General features: G+C 46.5%; 1 protein-coding gene across 1 annotated transcript; it reads left to right on the top strand.

The window, feature by feature from the left end:
- Window positions 1-17,055: 17,055 nt before the first annotated feature.
- si:ch211-112c15.8 (tumor necrosis factor receptor superfamily member 25) lies at window positions 17,056-17,864 on the top strand. Its single transcript, XM_055659269.1, has one exon. The coding sequence runs from the start codon at window positions 17,314-17,316 to the stop codon at window positions 17,596-17,598; it is 285 nt and encodes a 94-aa protein (XP_055515244.1). The 5' UTR covers window positions 17,056-17,313; the 3' UTR covers window positions 17,599-17,864.
- The last annotated feature ends 4,608 nt before the right edge of the window (window positions 17,865-22,472 follow it).

The raw sequence follows: 22,472 nt of genomic DNA, 5'->3' as shown, positions 1-22,472 counted from the left end.
TTCCCTCTGTTTTCATTGACTTTATTAGGTTCCCAGGCTTTAGTCCGATGATGCCCTTGTCACAAACGCTCATCTCCAGCCCACTTTGAAATGAAGTTATTTTGCTCAAATTTGGCTCGTGTCCTTTATAGGTTCAAGGTAGAACTCAACATGAACATTGATAAGCAAGTTTTGGTGCTTAAATAATACTGCTAGATAAGTTCATTCATCATAGGAGCAGAATGAGGCCATTTGGCCATTAACATTCAATTGTGGCTGATCTATCTTTCTCTCTCAACCCCTTTCTCTTGCCTTCTCCTCGACACCTTTAGTAAGCAAGAACATATCAATTTCTGCTTTGGCCTCAACAGCCATCTGTGGCAATGAATTCCACAGATTCACCGCCCTCTGGCTAAAGAAATTTCTCTTCATCTCCTTTCTAAATGTACGTCCTTTTATACTGCTGTGCCCTCTGGTCCTAGATTCTCCCACTAGTGAAGACATCCTCTCCACATCCACCTTATTGAGGCCTTTCATTATTTGTAGGTTTCAACGAGGTCCTTCCTCATCCTTCTAAACTCCAGCGAATACCAGAGGTTCCAGAGGTTCAGAGCCATCGAACACTCATCGTATGTTAACCCAATCATCCCCAGGATCATTCTTGTAAACCTCCTCAAGATTCTCTCCAATGCCAGCACATCCTTCCTCCAGTATGGGGTCCAAATCTACTCACAATACTCCAAATGCAGTCTGATCAGTGCCCGATAAAGCTTCTGATAGACCGCTCCCTCCGCAACTACCTTGTCAATTCTTGTCAACTACCTTGTCAAAACGTACCACCCCCTCCCCAGGCACTTTCCGTTGCAACCGCAAGAAATGCAACACCTGTCCCTTCACCTCCCTCCTCGACTCCATTCAAGGACCCAAGCAGTCGTTCCTGGTGCGACAAAGGTTCACCTGTATCTCCTCCAACCTCATCTACTGCATCTGCTGCTCTAGATGTCAGCTGATTTACATCGGGGAGACTAAGCGGAGGTTGGGCGATCGTTTCGCCGAACACCTCCGCTCAGTCCGCAATAACCTACCTGAACTCCCGGTGGCTCAGCACTTCAACTCCCCCTCCCATTCCCAATCCGATCTCTCTGTCCTGGGTCTCCTCCATTGCCAGAGTGAACAACACGGAAATTGGAGGAACAGCACCTCATATTCCGCCTGGGTTGCTTGCGTCCGGATGGCATGAACGTTGAATTCTCCCAATTTTGCTAACCCTTGCTGTCTATTCCCCTTCCTTAACCCTCGAGCTGTCTCCTCCCATCCCCCCGCCCTCGGGCTCCTCCTCCCTTTTTCCTTCCTTCTCCCCCCCACCCCCCATCAGTCTGAAGAAGGGTTTCGGCCCGAAACGTCACCCATTTCCTTCGCTCCATAGATGCTGCTGCACCCGCTGAGTTTCTCCAGCATTTTTGTGTACCTTCTGATAGAACTGTTGGCTACTTGACTTTAATGAACATAGAACAGTACTGCCCAGGAACAGGCCATTCCGGCTCACGAGGGTTTGTGCTGAACAAGATGCACACTTAAACTAATCTCCTCTTCCATGCACATGATGCATAACTCTCCATTCTCTGTTGTCCGGTGATCCGGTGGGCGGCGCGACTGTCGTCAGCAGCGGCCTCTGCAGTCTGTCCACGTTTTATTATTTTCTGTCTATGTTTTTATGTAGTTTTTTTGTTTTTTTTTGTTTGTTTTTTTTTGTATTTTTTGTTATTTTTTGTTGGGGTGTGTGTGGGGGGGGAGGGGGTGGGGAGGGGGAAACTTTTTAAATCTCTCCCTGCACGGGAGACCCGACCTTTTCTCGTCGGGTCTCCGTTATCGTTGGGGCTGCAATGAGGAGCGGCCTCCAACAGGAAGAGACCGGGGACTCTGGTGCCGACGACTCACCTCACCGTCGCGGAGCTGGCCGAGTCCGGAGCGGGTGGAGCGGTGGTGGAGCGCTGCTGCTGCTGCTGCTGCGGCCCGACCGGAGAGTCGGAGGCTTCAACTGCAGGTCTGCGGACGGCGGCACCGGGAGCCCGCGGGTCCCTGGTGGGAGACCGCTTTTCAGGGCTCTCGCAACAGCGACTTCTCCCGCCCGAGTTGCGGGGTCGAAGAGCTCCTGGAGCGAGGCCTGACATCGCCGCCCCGCGCGGCTGGGAATGGCCGCGGGACTCTGCGAGCGCACGCCGGGGGCTCTAACACCAAGACCCGGTGTGCGACCTCGCACCGCCCGGCGTGGCTTTAATGGCCGCGGGACAATCGCCATCGCCAGCCGGGGCTTTGACTTTGACTCTGACATCGGGGGGGGGGGGGGGAGTGCAGTGGAGAGTTAAGTTTATTTGGCCTTCCATCACAGCAATGTGATGGATGTTTATGTAAATTATGTTGTGTCTTGGGTCTATTTGTTTGTAATGTATGGCTGCAGAAACGGCATTTCGTTTGGACCTCAAGGGGTCCAAATGACAATTAAATGTATCTCGTATCTTGTATCTTGTATCTGTATATCAATGTGCTTATCGAAAAGCCTCTTAAATGACGTTATCGAATCTGCTTCCACCACATCCCCTGACAGATGGTCTAGCCACCGAATATCCGCTGTGTCAGCAAACCCGCCCTGCACACCTCCTATAACCATTGTCCCACTCACCTTAAAGGTATGTCCTCGAGTCTTTAACATTTCCATCCTGGGAAAATGGCTATCACTACCCTATCTCTGCCACTCATAATTTTATATACTTCTCAGATCTCACCTTGGTCTCTGATGATCTGGAGAAAACAATCCAAGTATGACCAACATCTATCGAAGGTTAATAGCTAATCTAACTCTAATTCAGTCAGCATCTTGGCAAACCTCTCCAAAGCCTTCACATCCTTCCTGTCATGGGGCAACTGCAATAGTCCAAACCAAGTTTTATAAAGCTGCCAAATGACTTATGACTCTTCTACACGAAGCCTCAACCAATGAAGCCAGGCATCACATCTGCCTTCTTTGCCACTGCTGTGGGGAAGCATGAAATTAGGCTGCTGGAGTTGGATTGAATTTAATTTACCCCATTTCCCAACATATGTGGGAAATGTTCCAATATGTCAGATGGCTGCCGACATTATAGTTACACAAGAGTTCAAGTCTTCAGTATTCAATAGCTGGGTTCTATTCAAGCATCAAAGCTTCCAGGCACTCAGCTGCTTCATTATAATATAAAGAATCAAATTAATCAAAGGTGTTGGAATGTATTAGCGGGTGGTGCTGGTATATCTGTGATGGTGCCTTGTACAGAGAAGGTTGAGATGAATTATCTACTTGACAGTTCCGGCTCAAGGTGATTACAGAACTAGTAACTTTCCTAGGGAGACACAAAATACTGGAGTAACTCAGCGGGACAGGCAGCATTTCTGGAGAGAAGGAATGGGTGACGTTTCGGGTCGAGACCCTTCTTCAGACTTCATGTCCCCCAATCATCTCATACCTTGCTTGCAGCCAGCAGACATTTGAATATCTCTTGTAGTGCAAGTGGTTATAACTGCTGGTCAATACTCTCAGATTTAGCAGATGACTTAGTTGTTTGATGGATCTTCCAGAACTCTGGATTATTTTCAAAATGATGGTTTGGAAATTTAAGTTTAAGTTTCATTAATTTGGAATTAGAAAGCTAATATTATGTAAAACCCATGTGCTCCACAGATATCGTTAATAGAAGGAAATATCTAATTTGCTTTGACCTGTATGTATCTCAAGTCTCATACTTTTGTGGTTAGCATTTAACTGCCTAGAAAATAACTTTCCCATATGTACTCGTGTTGGCTCTGTCATCATCGTGAACATTGTTCCTGAACTCACCCCTGCCATTAATGAAATGACACGGTGTCAGAACCATGGAACTTTGATCAGATCCATTGAACGAGAGGTCACTTTGTCCAAGTGTTTGTTGGTTTGCTGGTGACATGACATCAGGAGGTGGGCACTTCATTTTTAACTCTATCTACTAAAGCTCCTGCCTCGCTGAAGCAGGGTTGGTTCCCCGTCTTGATGACAGTGGATAGAGTGCGGAATATGCAGGCTCATTACTTCATTGATTGTGGGAGGTTGGTGGCCCACTGCCCAGATTTAAAGCAACAGACTCTGAATTGTATCTGTATGCAATCAACCCGTATCAAGAAATACAGGTGCTTAGTGTATATTAGCCAACAGCACATGCACAAGAAATGTGAAAATGAAGAATTCCAGACTAATGGTCAATCTCTCCAAATCGCAGCTTTGTGTCGTGATAGTTGCATCTGGGACTTCCAGTCATTTAATAACCAACGTCTCCTGGAATTTGTCGCGAGCGGGAGGAAACGTGGAGAAGTTCATTGGGGAGTCCACGCAACTGGAAATCTGGAAAAAGGACGGAGACCAGGAACGACGGAGAAGAAGCAGGGAAAGCTGCTCCAAGAACCAGTATTGGAACTCAGAAGCACATGTCTGCTGCCAATTGTGTTCAGCAGGTGGGTATCTGTGTAACACCTGAGAATCATGGCCTCTTTGCCTCTGGTGAAGCCACACAAACCTTTAACTTTCCCCGCAGGTTTTCCTACTCAACCACTCCAGGAAGAGAAACATAGAAACATAGAAATTAGGTGCAGGAGTAGAGGCCATTCGGCCCTTCGAGCCTCCACCGCCATTCAATATGATCATGGCTGATCATCCAACTCAGTATCCCGTACCTGCCTTCTCTCCATACCCTCTGATCCCCTTAGCCACAAGGGCCACATCTAACTCCCTCTTAAATATAGCCAATGAACTGGCCTCAACTACCCTCTGTGGCAGAGAGTTCCAGAGATTCACCACTCTCTGTGTGAAAAAAAGTTCTTCTCATCTCGTTTTTAAAGGATTTCCCCCTTATCCTTAAGCTGTGACCCCTTGTCCTGGACTTCCCTAACATCGTGACTCGTGTTTAAATCTTCTTCCATCATCCTTTCGACCCAGATGACTTGCTCAGCTCTTTAATAAACCTTTGCATCAACTCCTGTTCATTAACCATTTGCCATAAATCCACTCCCTCGATCTTCCTGCCAGTGACTAACATCTTCTCATTTATTCAATTAAAATCCTTCCTGCTCTTGACGACGCTCGAATGAGAACATCTCCAAGGTTTTCAGTTACACCACAGAAAACGCTGGAGAAACTGCGTGGTCGGGCAGCATCTGTAAAGATGGGACCAGTTCATATTTCAGACTGATCATTTTCATCACGGCCCCAGACTTTCCACATTAAACCATAGAGCTGTACAGCACAGAAATATATCATATGGCCCACCTTATCCATGCTAACCAAGTTGGCATATTGAGATAGTCCCATTTGCCCCATAACCCACTGAACCCTTCCTATCCAGATATATCAGTCCAAATATTTTTCAACAGACATAAAATTATCCACTTCTATAGTTTTCTCTAGCAGTTCATTCAGGATATCCGCTGCCTTCTGACTGAAAAGGATGTCCCTGAGGTCCTGCTTATGCATGTTTAACAGGAACTGCAGATGCTGGAAAATCGAAGGTACACAAAAATGCTGGAGAAACTCAGCGGGCGCAGCAGCATCTAGGAGCGAAGGAAATAGGCAACGTTTCGTCCCGAAACGTTGCCTATTTCCTTCGCTCCTAGATGCTGCTGCACCCGCTGAGTTTCTCCAGCATTTTTGTGTAACTCCCGCTTATACATCTCCGCTCTGCCCAATGCTCACTAGTTTTAGAATCATCTACCCTGAGAAAGAGACTAGGAACATTCACCTTAGTCATTCCTCTCTTAGAAACATAGAAACATAGAAATTAGGTGCAGGAGTAGGCCATTCGGCTCTTCGAGCCTGCACCGCCATTCAATATGATCATGGCTGATCATCCAACTCAGTATCCCGTACCTGCCTTCTCTCCATACCCCCTGATCCCCTTAGCCACAAGGGCCACATCTAACTCCCTCTTAAATATAACCAATGAACTGGCCTCGACTACCCTCTGTGGCAGAGAGTTCCAGAGATTCACCACTCTCTGTGTGAAAAAAGTTCTTCTCATCTCGGTTTTAAAGGATTTCCCCCTTATCCTTAAGCTGTGACCCCTTGTCCTGGACTTCCCCAACATCGGGAGCAATCTTCCTGCATCTAGCCTGTCCAACCCCTTAAGAATTTTGTAAGTTTCTATAAGATCCCCTCTCAATCTCCTAAATTCTAGAGAGTATAAACCAAGTCTAACCAGTCTTTCTTCATAAGACAGTCCTGACATCCCAGGAATCAGTCTGGTGAACCTTCTCTACACTCCCTCTATGGCAATAATGTCCTTCCTCAGATTTCCTCAAGACTCTTGACCTTGCATGCATCGAAAAGGTCACATCTCAGCTTCTTACGCTCCAAGGAGAAAAGTGGCAGCCCAACGAACCTCTCCTTAAAACTCAAGTCAGTAGGTCCAGGCAACGTTCTGATGAATCTCTTCTGCATCCTCTCCACCAATGAAGTCCTGCTCTCTTGCACCATTCATTGCAGTAAATCTCTGTGCATGTTCTACATCCTTGACATCTTTTCTCAAGTTTGGTGCAAACAACGGGACAGAATGCACCAGCTGGATTGTCACCAAGATGAGCATAAACCTAAGATAGACACAAAAGAAGGTACCTGACCGAAACGTCACCGATCCATTTTCGCCAGAGATCCTGCCTGCCTGATACTCCAACATTTTATAATATTAATAATAATAATAATAAATTTTATTTATGGGCGCCTTTCAAGAGTCTCAAGGACACCTTACAAAAATTTAGCAGGTAGAGGAAAAACATGTAAGGGGAATGAAATAAATAGTAGAGACATGACTAGTACACAAAGTAAAGACAGAATTCAATACACAACACAATATGAGGCAATTAATGCACAGATGAAAAGGGAGGGGGACGTGGGGCTAAGGATAGGCAGAGGTGAAGAGATGGGTCTTGAGGCGGGACTGGAAGATGGTGAGGGACACGGAATTGCGGATCAGTTGGGGGAGGGAGTTCCAGAGCCTGGGAGCTGCCCTGGAGAAGGCTCTGTCCCCAAAACTGCGGAGGTTGGACTTGTGGATGGAGAGGAGACCGGCTGATGTGGATCTGAGGGACCGTGAGGGTTGGTAGGGGGAGAGGAGGTCAGTGAGATATGGGGGGGGGGGCAGATGGTGGAGGGCTTTGTAGGTGAGGATCAGGATTTTGTAGTTGATCCGGTGGGAGATGGGAAGCCAGTGAAGTTGTTTGAGGACTGGAGTGATGTGATGCCAGGATTTGGTGTGGGTGATGGGTCGGGCGGCTGCGTTCTGGACCAGTTGGAGTCAGTTGATGTAGGTGGATCTGATGCCAAGGAGAAGTGAGTTGCAGTAGTCCCGTCCATGAAGGCATGATGAAGGATTTTGTGTCTATCTTTGGTTTAAATCAGCATCTGTAGTTCTTTTTCATTAGCATAAATCTCCTTGCTTCTGTTTTTCATACATGTATTTATAAATCCAAGGTCACCATATCCCAGTTAAACAGTCTCTCGATCATTCCTGCTATCTTTAATGTCATGTGTGTGTACATAATCCCAACTCGGTGTGTTCCAGCATCCACCCGCTGTAAGCTTGTACCATTTAGTTTACGTTGCCTGTCTTCCTTGCCTACAGGAGTGAAACTTTTCCCATCATATTTGCTCATCTCATCAATCTATGCCATCCTGAAATATGTTACCATGCTTCTCACTGTTTAAATTTACTGAGTTTGTATCATCTATAAACCTTGAAATCATATGCAAACTGTTAATATATATCAACAAGAGCTGCAGTCCTAATACTGATGCCCGGGGAAAAGAGCTGCACATTCTTCCAATGTAATAAACAACCCTTCATCTCGCTACTATGCTTATTTTCCCCGCGCCAAGTTAATCGCATGCAATAACTTTATTGTCTGGCATCTTATGATATGCATCATTCAATGACTTACTTTCTTCAACATTTGCTGTTGCTTCATCAAAAAACTCACTGAGACTCACTCATCAAAAAATCCAAAGTGGTTCCTTTTTATTAACTTAGATTCCGTGCTTTTGTGGACAAAACAGTGCTGGTACTCACATCGTTCCTTGGTGTCACTATTGGTGTCTATTACAGATCATCATCCCATACGCTGCTTAAAGGCCTAACCACCTAATTTAATTAATACATTTTATTTAAAAAAAAAATTAAAAATCTTGTAATATTTAAAAAAATAATTTACTAATCTATTTTTTAAAAACTTTTTAGAGGTGTTGTTGCCTTGCAGAGATATGAGGGGAATTTTGTCCCTCGTACTGTGTGCTGCTCTGCACCCAATCTGTATGCATGCTAACTTTTGGTGATTGCAGGTAGTTTGGGGAACAAGAGAATTGCCGTTGAAGTGGAAAATCAATGATGAGATAATTTGACAGATGATTTTTTTTGGTATCAGGCTCCTACATGGAATCCTCGTGCACGAAGGGATCCTCTGGTGATCGGCCGAGTTGTAGACCCTGCCCAAGGCATACTTACCTTACCTTTGATAATTACAAAAGTGAATGTGACAGCTGCACATTGTGTGATAGAGGTAAGTAGACTCCAAGCATCCCATAGTTCCTCAGCCCAGAGGACCAATCCACCCCACAATGGGGTGGTAGAACTGCGGGAACACTTTCCTTGTTCTAGCTAGGAGGAGAGGGTTGAGGACAGTGGTGAGATGTGGTCAAGGTCTTGTCAAAATCCCAACCGAGATGAGTAGGAAACATAAACCACTTAGGATAAGAACAAAGGATAATTGCAATCCCACCAAAGAGAGGAGCAGAACCTCACTAAGGTGGAGAACTGAGGTGGATATGAAGTGGCAGTGAATTTAATAGTGAATAAAATGCCATTTGATGTTTATTTTCCTTTGTTTGCAATCTACATCAATGGTGCTGAAGTAGAACAAGCTGTTGGGGGAGCTCTCTCCCTCCATTCCCCCCCCCCCCCCCCCTCCCCCTTTCCCCTTCTCCCTCTCACCCATCCTCCCTTTCTTTCTATCTCCCCCTTTTATCGCAGGGAGTGGATTTTGATGTCTGTGGAATTCTCTGACCGCAGAGGGCGGTGGGGAGCCGGTTCTCTGGATGCTTTCAGAGAGAGAGCTAGATAGGGCTCTTATAGCGGAGTCAGGGGATATGGGGAGAAGGCAGGAACGGGGTACTGATTGAGGATGATCAGCCATGATCGAATGGCAGTGCTGGCTCGAAGGGCCTACTCCTGCACCTATTGTCTATTGTCTATTATCTATCTATGCCTCTCATCATTTTATATATTTCTATCAGGTCTCCCCTCAACCTCCGAAGCTCCACAACAGGAGAAAACAATCCACGTTTATCCCACCTCTCCTCATAGCGTATACCCTCTAATCCAGGCTGTATCCCTCTTAATAATCCTCTTCCTCGCCCTCTCCAAAGACCCAACATCCTTACGGTTTCTCCAAGGTTTACCTGGGACTGTGCCGTGAGGAGCAGCTGTGACGCTGAAGTATTTAAGGTGAGATCACCCTGCCACACTGTTCCAGCCAGGGATTCGCAGGTGAACAGCAGAAAGATCAGGAAATCTGTGCATCCTCAGCTGAATCCTAAATCTCCCCTTAATGACGGCTTAATTTATTTAAAATTGCAGACCATTCCTTTCAAGATCACTGTCTGGCCCCCGATATCAGAAAGATCGAATCTCGTGGATGACATGTCAACTATTTCTGCAGATTAGTCACTCCTCTCACTGCTAAGTCAGCACTTCCCCAGCGACTATCTATCAGTCTCTGTTTGTCACCTGCCTCACTGCTCCATTCTCCCACTCGCACTCAGCACTCGTGACCATGGATCCACTAAATGACCTGTTATCATTGTATCCAGGTTGGCAGACGACCATTCAGAACTGCACTGCCACCAACAACACTGTGTGTGGCTGTGAAGCTCATGAGTACCAGCTATGTTCCTTGCCTGATTGTGAGCATTTCCTCTGTTTGAACTGCTCCGCATGCTGGAACAGAAAAGTCATCAAAACCTGTGAGTACCATTGAGGGATGGGGGTGCTGGCACTGGCTGGCGAGGCAAGCATGTTATTGTGGGAGGTGGGATAATGTGAGGGTGATGGTTTGGCATGAGGCTGAGGGTTGGGTTAGTGTATAGGTAGGTTATTCTGATAGAATTGAGTTGGAGGAGGCTGCAAGGATCTGCCATTGCCTGGTCTGACACACTGTGAGCATGCTGTGTTGTGGTATTGAAAAAGGTTAAACCCCAGTCATATAGGTTGCAAAACGTCATGGCTCCTGAGATTCCCAAGTTGCTTCAGGTTGGAAATTGGGTTTGTAAGGGGTGTGTTAATTTGTTGTTGTGGTTCCTTTCTCAAAACTGATTCCTACTAAGCTAGTTAATACTCTTTCCTGCCCTTTGGAGAATGGCCATTGCTGTGTTAATTGCTAGTAAATCCAGTCAACTGTAAGAGATTTAAAAATCCTCCTCAACCAATCTGGTCAAACTCTCCCATAATTAATTTTATCGGATCTCTTTTGACTTGCTCTCAAAGTAGACGTCTTAAAGGGCCCGTCCCACTGTACGAGGTAAGTCGAGAGTTCTCCCGAGTTTCCCCTGATTCGAACTGGGAGAATTACGGTAATAGCCCCTCGTAGGTACCCGGGGCTCTCGTGGATATTTTTCAACATGTTGAAAAATCTTCACGAGCTTACCGTGTTTCCCGAGTGCCTGCCGTTAGCGTTACGAGCCGCTAAGAGACGTCCCCGAGCTCCGACGTACCCGCTACGTACATTCTACGTACTTACCACGAGTTTGATTTTTTTTTTTTTTTAAACCCGGGAGAACTCTTGAATTACCTCGCACAGTGGGACAGCCCCTTAACTCCATCTACCTGGAGTCAGTTCTTCAGCCGTGGCCAGAGACATTAATCGGATTAGAACCTGGTTTGCAGAGGTGAAGGAAGATTATCTAGCCTTTACGGAATGTAGGGAACATCAGTTTCACTGTCAAATCACAAAAGTGCTCAAAGGAGGAACTCAGCAGATTACGGCATCATCTCTGGTAGGGCAATGGACGGACAATGTTTTGAGTCAGGACCTTGTAGAAAGACCCCAACCCAAAACGTTGTCTGTACATCGCCCTCCACGGATGCTGCCTGACCCCCTGTGTTCTTCCAGCACTTTGTGTTTTGCACATGGGGACGGGGTTCAGCTGCAGCATTTTACTTCACAGATTTAGCAGAGAAAGAAAGCCGGCCTTGGTAACTCTCACTGACTCCTGGTTCCATATATTGACCAGGTACACAGAAGGAAAATGCCCGATGTGGAGAATGTTTGCCCGGATTTGTCCAAGATGGTGACCAGTGTAAGGCGCCTACTGAGTGAGTCAGCTTGTACTTATTTGCGCATTTCTATTTGTCAGCTTTGATTTGAAGCAGGAACAGGAAGCAAGATCCTGACACAATATCAGTCCCTACTCCACGCGGACGATGTGACTTGCTAGAGACTCGCCCGTCACCTCTGGAAAGCAGGTTCGAATCTGATTGAGGTCTCTGGGCAGAGCTGAAGAAGTGACTGATGGAGTTCGGACGTCTACTTTGAGGTCCAACTTTGAATCTGCAGCATGAGGTGGAATTCTCAATTCGAGAGATTGAGATGGGGCAGAGTAATAGGAGGATGTAGCGGGCCATTGGGTCTGTGCTGAAAACACATTTTACCTCTCCTGAGAGTGTTCAAACTCACACACTACAGAGGAAGCTGTAACATTAACCGGGATGAAAGATTTGCTCAAACCTAACCAGCATTGTACCTGCCCTGCTTGCTTCTAATGGGCAGGTGTAGTGTTTCGTTTAGTTCCGAGATACAGCATGGAAACAAACCTTTGTCCCATCGAGTCCACACCAACCATCGATCTCCTGTTCATAGTAGTTCTATTTTATCCCACTTTCTCATTCACTTGCTGCACACTCGGGACAAGTTACAGAAGTCAATTAATTCATCTACAAACTCACATATCTTTGAGATGTGGGAGGAAACCCATGTGGTCAAAGGGAGAACGTGCAAACCCCACACAGACAGCACCCAAGGTCAGGGTAAAACCTGGGACTCTGGCACTGTACGGCAGCAGCTCTACCAGCTTGGCATCTAACCTATGCTTGTGTTAATAGGTGTAGAATATATTCATATTTTGTGGGCATGACCAGTTTTCAAATAGGAGGAAGCGGAATATGTCTCTGTGTTTCGAATCCAAACCTTTGGAATGAAAGCCTTTTGATCCTGAGATTCTCTTCAGCTGGGAGAGTGCTTGGGAGAGGAGGAGGGGCAAGTGTGGGATCTAGAAGTGACACCAGCAACACTGCGAGTCCACCAAGTCTGAGGAGGGGTCCCAACCCAAAGTGTCACCTGTCCATGTTCTCCGGAGATGCTGCTTGACACACTTTGTGTCCTTTTGTGTAAACCAGCATCTGCAGTTCCTTGTTTCTTTATTCTGTGTTATTTGGAATGGGTTTTTTTCTGCACATCTTGTTGATTTCTGTGTCCTTTCATTTAGAAGTAAGAATAAATCGACCAGCAGCAGTCCTGAATCCAAGTCGCCTTCGAGAACAGGTATCTCTCACCCCCCTTTCTTGGGACAGCAGTGTTTATTGTGGGGACGGAAATGGGAAACGAGGTATCTGGTAATTAGAATGAGCACCAATTCCACCGACACTGTGACCTGGCTGGGCTGGGTTTTATCAACGGGCACAGTCTCGATGGTGCTGAGAGGGGCCATTGAAGGCAGGAAAGCCGACCCACGGAGGTATTCAAGGGCAAGTGATGTAAGTGTGTGCAGTGTTGCATTATGTAGTTGTTACTAGATACATAGAAAATAGGTGCAGGAGGAGGCCATTCGGCCCTTCGAGCCAGACTTGGAAACTTGTTTTGGGTGTGGGCAAGTTAACAAGGCTGCCTTTTTTTCCCAGGGGCATAAATAATAAACTGTGAATTATATAAAACAAAGTTATAGAAATGTAAACAAATGCAATTTTGTTCAGGGTGGCAATGTGATATATTAGTTCCTCAGCTGCTTAATGTCCAAGTGTATAGTGCCAAACATGCCGGTGAACAGCAAGTCCCCCAGCTTCTCGGAGATCAATTAAATGTTGCCGCAACAGTCCCTAACCGAGTCATTGTGGATGGGGAGACTGTTATTACAAATATCTTAGGTGCAGATTACGCATTTGGAGAATTCGAGATGGAGAATCACAGAGTCATTTGTTGCATTCAATACATTTTAATAAGCTTTCCACAGGAAACAGTAAAACGATTACCACACAGAAACAGGCCCTTTGGTCCAACTTGCCTATACCAAACAAGATGTCCCATCTACACTAGTCCCACCTGCCCGTGCTTGGCCCATATCCATCTAAACCTTTCCTATCTTTGTACTAAGTGCAGAGTGATCGTTGCAAGACGCTAGTTAGTTGCCACTCAACTGCCCGTCATGTTGCTCGGTGTGTCGACCTTGACTCTAATGATCGGCCAATTGAGTAAAGTTCGGCAAATGTAGCCACAGAAGTGAGGCATGCCTACATGTTCCCCTACAAGAGTGTGGGGTGATGATGACTGATTATTACGCTGTGTGCCAGAGGGTGATTGTGACTGACTCATTGTGTTCTTGTTTCCAGCGCTGTATTTGGTTCTAAGTGTCTTGGGGTCAGTTCCCTTTCTGTTTGTGCTGATCCAATTTCTGCGCCACAAGTTCCAACATTCATGGGTTGTGGAGGAGCCGAGGACCCTGACAGGTATTCCCTCCGTTGCCTCCATCCATAATAAGATCGTTGCCAACACTACAGTAAATGGATGGGTTGCTGGGATGCGGAGAAAAGTACAAGCCTGGCCGTACAGAGAGCGGGGAGATCCGCAGTAGATACAATGTGTACGCTTGGCTGGCTAAGGGTAGAGATTGTCGAGAGGCTGACTGGCGCTGGGATAGACTCGGAGCACTGAAAATATGGGAAGAAGGGATAAACCAAATGTTCACAGTTCAATATTAGAGGTGGAGACATGGGCGCATAAATGCGGCGCAGTTCAACACGTTAACGGCAGATCTTGTTCAACGGAAATAATGCGTTGTTTTGATGATGTAACAGTAGGTAGATGGAGAACATACAACACAGAACAGTAGAGCACAGAGACGGGTCCCATGGCCCATAAAGTCCGGGCCGAACATGATGCCGAGATAAACTAATTTCCTCTGCCTGCATGTGATCCATATCTCTCCATTCTCTGCATATCCACGTGCCGACCTAAAAGCCTCCTAAACGCCACTACCTTATCTGCCTCCACCACCACCTATAAAAAAAACTTGCCCCGCAAATCTCCTTTAAACTTTTCCCCTCTCATATTAAACCTGTGCCCTCTAGTTTGTGACATCTCCACCCTGAGAAAAGATTCTGACTGTCTACCCTATCTATGCCATCTGATGATGCTGCATGAGGACTTCCAGTCAAGTCGAGTCAAGTTTATTCGTCACGTACACATACGAGATGTGCAGTGAAACGAAAAGTGGCAATGCTCGCAGACTTTGTGCAAAAAACAAACAAACAACCAAACAAACTACAAACAGAATGGAACAGAATCATAAATTATTTTACCTATTACATATTGTGGGAGGAAGGAAATAGGGGGGAAAAACACAGCAATTTATTTTAAAAAACAGTAGAATCGTTCTCAGTAAAGTTGGTCCCTGGTGAGGTAGGAGTCTACCGTCCTAATGGCCTCTGGGAAGAAACTCCTTCTCAACCTCTCCGTTCTCACAGCATGGCAACGGAGGCGTTTGCCTGACACTTCCAGAGGCACTTTGTAAAATATCATCTGGTAGTCATCACCAAATTGAAGCCCATGGAGCCAAAGCAACATGGACACAGAGTTGGCTGAGGGTAGGCAAAGTGAGGGGGGTGTTTGTGTCACACAAAGTTAGCAGCAGGGAGGTGGGTGGGCCACAAAGTGTGGGTCAGGGCCATGGAGGGTGGTGATGGGGGAGAGGGTGGGCCACAGTGACCCACGGTGAGGGAGGGTGGTGATGGGGGAGAGGGTGGGCTAAGTCGGAAGTACCATTTTCAGCCACAATCTCTGATCTCCGCACTCAGTAATTCATCTTTTGATGAGGAATTCTCAATCCTAACGTTTTGTGTTTCAGTTCCTGATAGTGAAGTGACAAAGAATGAAGTGAAGGCCTCGGTGAGTGTTGTGTTTTGTTGAGCTGGTCACGTTTCCATGGTAATGAGTTTTGGAATTTGATTTTTTTTTTAAATCTTCTAGTCAAATCACCGTTAGATTTCCAAGACACCTCCCTGCCACAGCTCATTGCACACATTAGAATCGTATGATATCCAATCCTCTATGAACATTGCGTAAGAAAGAACTGCAGATGCAGGATTAAATTGACGATGGACACTAAATGACAATAGACAATAGGTGCATGAGCAGGCCATTCGGCCCTTCGAGCCAGCACTGCCATTCAATGTGATCATGGCTGATCATCCCCACTCAGTACCCCGTTCCTGCCTTCTCCCCATATCCCCTGACTCCGCTATTTTAAGAGCCCTATCTAGCTCTCTTGAAAGCATCCAGAGAACCCGCCTCCACCGAGGCAGAGAATTCCACAGACTCACCACTCTCTGTGAGAAAAAGTGTTTCCTCGTCTCCGTTCTAAATGGCTTGTGTTCAACTTCCACTGATTTTTTTTTTTTTCCGTCTCCCTCTTTTTCTGACAGGTATTTGACATTCCAGCTTCGGAAGTGAAATCCGACGCTCTGATTGAAATCCCAACTCAAACACTGCCAAACAACATTAATGGGACCGGTTCCCAGATATCCCAGCCTGACGCACCAGGTGAGAGACTTTATCTGCGTGGTACCTGTCCTGGGACCCTTGCGTACAGCACAGGAATGGGCCCTTTGGCCCAACAATGTTTACGCCAAACATGGTGCCCAACTGACCTGACCTCATCTGCCTCCAAGTGCTCCATCTCCCTCCATTCCCCGCAAATCCATGTGATTTTTAAACACGACTATCGTATCTGCCTCAACCACCACCCCTGGCAATGTGTTTAAGCCTCGCCCCACCCACTGTGTGAAAAAACTTGCCCTGCACATAGAAACATAGAGAAATAGGTACATTAGTAGGCTATCCGGCACTTCTTGCCAGCACCGCCATTCAATATGATCATGGCTGATCATCTAAAATCAGTACCCCCCTGTACACCCCCCCCCCCCCCCCCCCCTCACTGATGATAGTGGATATTTCCGCCCCTGGGAAAAAGCTCTGGCTTTCTACCCTATCTGTGCCTCTCATAATTTTGTATACTTCTGTCAAGCCTCCCCTCAAACTCCGATGTTCCAGAGAAAACATTCCAAGGCCATCTGACCTCTCCCTGTAGCTGAAACCCTGTAATCCAGGCAGCTTCCGGTAAACCTCCTCTGCACCCTCTCCAAATCTTCCACATCTTTCCTGTAATGGAGCGTGCAGAACTGCACACAATACATCAGACATCATGGAGAGGGCTTTACACTGGATCTAACCCACTATTCCAGGATAGGCACAAAATGCTGGAGTAACTCAGCGGGTCAGCCGGCATCTCTGGAGAACAGGCATAGGTGACATTTCAGGTCGGAACCTTCTGAGGTAGGTTGAGGAGCACATTACTGAGAGGTGGGCCCATGGGAGGGTCTCTGGAGAGGTGGATATACTACAGGGGGGTGGGTACAGTGTGTGTGTGTGTGTGGGTGGTGGTGTGTGTGTGTGTGTGTGTGTGTGTGTGTGTGTGTGTGTGTGTGTGTGTGTGTGTGTGTGTGTGTGTGTGTGTGTGTGTGTGTGTGTGTGTGTGTGTGTGTGTGTGTGTGTGTGTGTGTGTGTGTGTGTGTGTGGTTAGGTAGACTACAGGTTTAAGAATAAGGAGTAAGCCATTTAGAACGGAGACGAGGAAACACCTTTTCTCACAGAGAGTAGTGAGTCTGTGGAATTCTCTGCCTCAGAAGGCGGTGGAGGCCGGTTCTCTGGATGCTTTCAAGAGAGAGCTAGATAGGGCTCTTAAAAATAGCAGAGTCGGGGGATATGGGGAGAAGGCAGGAACGGGGTACTGATTGGGGATGATCAGCCATGATCACATTGAATGACTCACATTGAATTGGCTCGAATGGCCTACTCCTGCACCTATTGTCCATTGTCTACAGGGAGATTGGTACACATGTGGAAGTCAGCAGGGTGTAGTGAGGTGGGCAACATCTGAGTGTGGGCTTTCTCATTCCAGTCTCCATGCCCCTCAGCGGAAGAACTTTGTATCAGATCATCAACGTGGTGCCCGTGCGGAGGTGGAAGGAACTGATGCGTTTGCTGGAGCTGAAGGAGAGCGAGATGGAACGGATCGAGATGGATGTGGCCTACTCCAGAGAACGGCAGTATGAGATGCTCCGACAGTGGAGCCAACGACAGGCGGCCTCCATGGAGTCCCTGTACCAGGCCTTGGAGATCATGAACTTGACTGGACTAGGAGAGGAACTGAAAACCAACCTGCTCAACCACTCCAACTCTCTCCATTAATCGAAGGTTGACACAAAATGTTGGAGTAACTCAGCGGGACAGGCAGCATCTCTGGCTGGATGGAACGGGTGACATTTCGGGTCGAGACCCTTCTTTCTCCCCATTAATCCCCTGCCCATCGCAATATTTGGATACCACAGATTACGATGTCAAATCCACTGTCCTAGAAAGACAGCACCAAAAGTGATCAACGTGAGGTCTAGCTTGTCCTGCAGCCGAGAAATATTGGTAAAACCTGAATTTTAGGGCATGGTTTTAGTAATTTACTTGCATGACAGTAGAGGAATCTGGGATCAGTAGATTCCCAATCCTGGACAAGATCCATGGAGTACCCAAGGGCTAACCTGGAGGCAAGTCATCTGAGCTGAGGGCTACTGATTCAGAGGACTTGGTCAGCTCCAGGGCCTCTGATTAACATATAAGATTGTTAAGGGCTTGGACACGCTGGAGGCAGGAAACATGTTCCCGATGTTGGGGGAGTCCAGAACCAGGGGCCACAGTTTAAGAATAAGGAGTAAGCCATTTAGAACGGAGATGAGGAAACACTTTTTCTCACAGGGAGTGGTGAGTGTGGAATTCTCTGCCTCTTAGGGCGGTGGAGGGAGGTTCTCTGGATGCTTTCAAGAGAGAGCTGGATAGGACTTAAAAATAGCAGAGTCAGGGGATATGGGGAGAAGGCAGGAACGCGGTACTGATTGGGGATGATCAGCCATGATCATATTGAATGGCGGTGCTGGCTCGAAGGGCCAAATGGCCTACTCCTGCACCTAGTGTCTATTGTCTGTCTGACTTGGGGGCTCACATACAGTATCAAACATTCGTCTCGCTTCTCAGTCTGGATTTCGGAGAGTTGGAATGCGTGATGTGAGGGTTACACAGGTGATGTGATGGTGTGGGAGTGGGCGTGGAAGGTTGGAGGTTGTTCGAGCATGGTGGCGAGGTATTTGGATGCCTTTCTGCCTGGTTCTATGTGCTGGCTCCAGCCACATCTGGAACCCCCTAGAATCACTGGCAATTGATCAATATTATCGGAGCTCCAAGGATCGGAAGGGTCGGTTTCACCAGTCGTCCCAGAGCTTGCTGCGGCCATGCAGTCAGGCCAGTCGAGCTGTGGAGTACAGGCTTCAAATGGAGGTGCAGAGACAAGGCCCGAAATATTCATGATTTTGTTTACAGATAAATGGCAGAGATGTTCCACGTGTCTGGATTAATCCCAGTTTAAATTTCAGTGGTGATAAATATGAATATAAAAATGGAAGCAAACTCAACTCATTATTAGGACTGTCCATTACTCTGATACTGATTTTTTTTTTTGTAGCTTCTTTCACAACCAAAATTGGAATAACAAGCAGATATTCTGTTTAAGGTTTGGTCAGACCAATGTACACTGTGAGCACACAGCAATATTTTATTTCTGTACAATACCAAAAGGGAAGGCTTGTTATTCATGGGCATCCAGGATTGTGTGTCCCGTTATTTCTTCAGAGAGGAAAGAAGACTGAGGAGCGGGTCATAGACCGCCGTAAGCAGGGCTGGAAGGCAAGGTGTATGCCCCATCGAGGTTGGCTGCAGAGGTTTTGCAGGGCAATCGCTCTACAAAGCCTTGAGCGCACTACACTGGGCATCAACGGAGTGGGGAGGAGAAGAGCCACCAAGAACACCACAGAGACAGCGGAGAACAGCCTGGGTCAGGAGAGCAGGTCCATACGGAGGGGCAAATGCCACCTGAACACGTCGTGGTCTGATCAACCACAGCTGGGTCGCCTGGGTGGGGGTGTCTGATGTTGAAAGACCCGAAACACCCGATGACCCCAGGTTACATCACTGATCATGTGCTCAGGAGCATCAATAGATGTTTTTTTTATCAATCAATTTTATGAAAACTGAACTGGCAAAATAGTCAGCTAGAAAGCCCCTGGCATCTGCTGCCCTCATGTGGTCATTGTGTGTATACATCTCCAACCTTTTATAAGGTACCCCACGTAAGGCTGCTAAAAAAAGATAGGAGCCCATAGCATTAGAGGCAAGATGCCAGCATGGATAGACGACGGGCTGACTGGCAGATAGTGGGAATAAAAGGGGCCATTCCTGATTGGCGACTAGTGGTATTCCACAAGGGTCAGTGTTGTGTCTGCTACTTTTCACGTTATGTGTTAATGATCTGGATGATGGAGTTGATGGACTTGTGGCCAAGTTTACAGATGATACAAAAATAGGTGGAGGGGTAGGTAATGTTGAGGAAGCAGGAGGTCTGCAGAAGGGCTTGGAAAAGTTAGGAGAGTGGGAAATGGAATACAGCATAGAAAAGTGTACAGCCATGCACTTCCGTGGAAGGAATAAAATCCAAGACTTTTTTCTAAATGGAGAGAGGGGATTCAAAATTGAGAGTTGCTGAGGGACTTGGGAGTGCCCGGGGCAGGATTCCTAAAAGCTTAATTTACTGGTCGAGTTGGTAGTAAATGCAATGTTCTTTTCGAGAGGACTAGAATATAAAAGCAAGGATGTAATGTTGAGGCTTTATAAGACACGGGTTAAACCACATTTGGAGCGTTGTGAGCAGTTTTCGACCCCGTATCTGAGGAAGGATGTGCTGGCATTGGAGAGGGTCCAGAGGAGGTTTAGGAGAATGATCCCGGGGACAATTGGGTTAGCATATAACGTCCTCACTTGCGTTTAGAAGGATGAGAGGGGTCTCATTGAAACCTACTGAATAATGAAAGGCCTGGATAGAATGGATATGGAGTAAAAGGAATAAAAGGACGTACCTTTAGAATGGAGATGAGGAAAGGGTGGTGAATCCGTGGAATTCATTGCCGCATGCCGCTGTGGAAGCCATGTCATTGGCTATTTTTTTGTTTTAAAAGTGGAGCTTGATAGGTTCTTGATTATTTATGGGTGAAGGCGGGAGAATGGGGTTGAGAGGGAAAAATAAAACCGTCATGACTCGATGGGCCGAATGGCCTAATTCTGCTCCTATGTCTTATGGTTGACCGCACGGAGACACAAGGAACTGCAGATGCTGGGGTTGTGATCAAAACACAAAGAACCGCATCCATCTCAGTACTACTCTCAGATACTTCCAATAGCATTGAAGAACATGAATGAAGACATTGGTCAAACACCAGGCTAGTCCTGCTGTTACTAGGACTTCACTGGTGAGTTCACCTGGGGGTGCAGGTGGATGCAGATGCATTAGTGACATTTAAGAGACTAGTGGAATGGCACATTGAGGAAGAAGGATTATGCATAGGCAGATTTTGGCATTGTATTCCAATACACATTGTGGCCAAATGCCCTGGTCCTGTGCTGTACTGTTCTATGTCTAGTACAACCAACATCTGTATGTGTAGTTTCTGGACAGTGTGCTCTCACCCACCAAGTTCCCAAGTAGGGATGAAGGGAAGGAGCATGGGGTAACACTATCATAATAGCATGGGGCTTCGCAATAACACCGACTCACCAACTGTACCCATGTTAAACATTGGTGAATGGTTTGGATGTAAAGGAAGCCATTTCAATCCCCATTATTTCTATAAAACATACAAATTAGTACAAAAGTATTTATTGTGTGCAAGTATACAGAAAAAAGCTTATTTATATCAACCACACTATCATCCCTTGTATATTCACTATTCTTTCATTTTATTACGAGAGACAGAGAGAGAGAGAGAGAGAGAGAGAGAGACACACAGAGAGAGAGAGAGACACACACAGAAACACAGAGAGAGAAACAGAGACAGAGAGACAAGCGAGAGACAGAGAGACAGATCAAGACTGTGAGAGAGAGAGAGAGAGACAGAGAGAGAGAGAGAAGTATGAGAGATCAGGAGAAACTACAAGAGAGAAGGTAAATTAAAGGAATGGAAAAAGTTGAGGGCTGGAGAGACAGATAAGCTATGAAAGAACAGTGAAGATGGTGTTGGATGCGAGGGGGAAGTGAAAAGATGTTGATTTAAAATCACTATTTGCTCCGTAATAATTCTGAAATTAACTGCATTTATATAGATTTACATTCATATGTACATTTGCTATTTTTAGCCCCGTGTGTGTAATGGAATACCTGTCGAAGCTACTTTCAGATGATGTTTGATGAAGTTGCGTTAGTTTCAGAAAGTTGGAGTGTATAAAAAAAACTATCATGAGCTCATTAACTGTCCAAAGAGGGAACAGTGCAGGGCCTGACATGAAATGGACCCCTGCACATGGAACGTCACAACTTCACCGGATGGAGCTCAGTAGGAGCAGGGTAGAACTAGGAAGATATGCAAGAGGTGCGACTCTGCACTTTGGAGAAAAGTTGTCGGGATGATCTGACTAAAATCGATGTGGTGATGAAGAAATGGACTGTTTTTGAGTTGAGTTTTGTTCTAATTCCATGAGATCGGAAACATCAGCCGCATAGTCCCTTGACTTTCCTCAAGACAACCCATCCATCCTGAGCATCCAGCTCGCTGGAGTAGGAAGTTCCAAATTGAAGACTTTGCTTTTCATCAATTTTGTCAACAACTGCTCCTTCCCCTGAGCTCCAGTTCCAGGCTCCTCCTTCAGGTGACACTATCCCTCTTCAAGCCCACAGATGATTCCATCAGTTTGATTCCTTGATTCCATCAGTGGCTGGTGGAATCAAGGGATATGGAGAGAAGGCAGGCACGGGTTATTGATTGGGGACGATCAGCCATGCTCACAATGAATGGCGGTGCTGGCTCGAAGGGCCGAATGGCCACCTCCTGCACCTATTTTCTATGTTTCTAGATCATCCTGTTCTTTAAATCCCCTCAGGCATCTCTGCCCATTTGACTTCAATTGTTTGGGGAATATGGGGGTCACCAGGATGTACAAGATCCAATTTACCTTGGGTTAGAATGTCGGATGGC

The sequence above is a fragment of the Leucoraja erinacea genome, chromosome 30 (assembly GCF_028641065.1).
Source record: "Leucoraja erinacea ecotype New England chromosome 30, Leri_hhj_1, whole genome shotgun sequence".
In the NCBI taxonomy this organism is placed as follows: Eukaryota; Metazoa; Chordata; class Chondrichthyes; order Rajiformes; family Rajidae; genus Leucoraja; species Leucoraja erinaceus.
This window is presented reverse-complemented; position numbering and strand designations above follow the sequence as displayed.

What these genes read in the sequence shown, in the direction of transcription:
- si:ch211-112c15.8 (XM_055659269.1), top strand. Translation starts at nt 17,314, where the DNA reads ATGCCCCTCAGCGGAAGAACTTTGTATCAGATCATCAACGTGGTGCCC.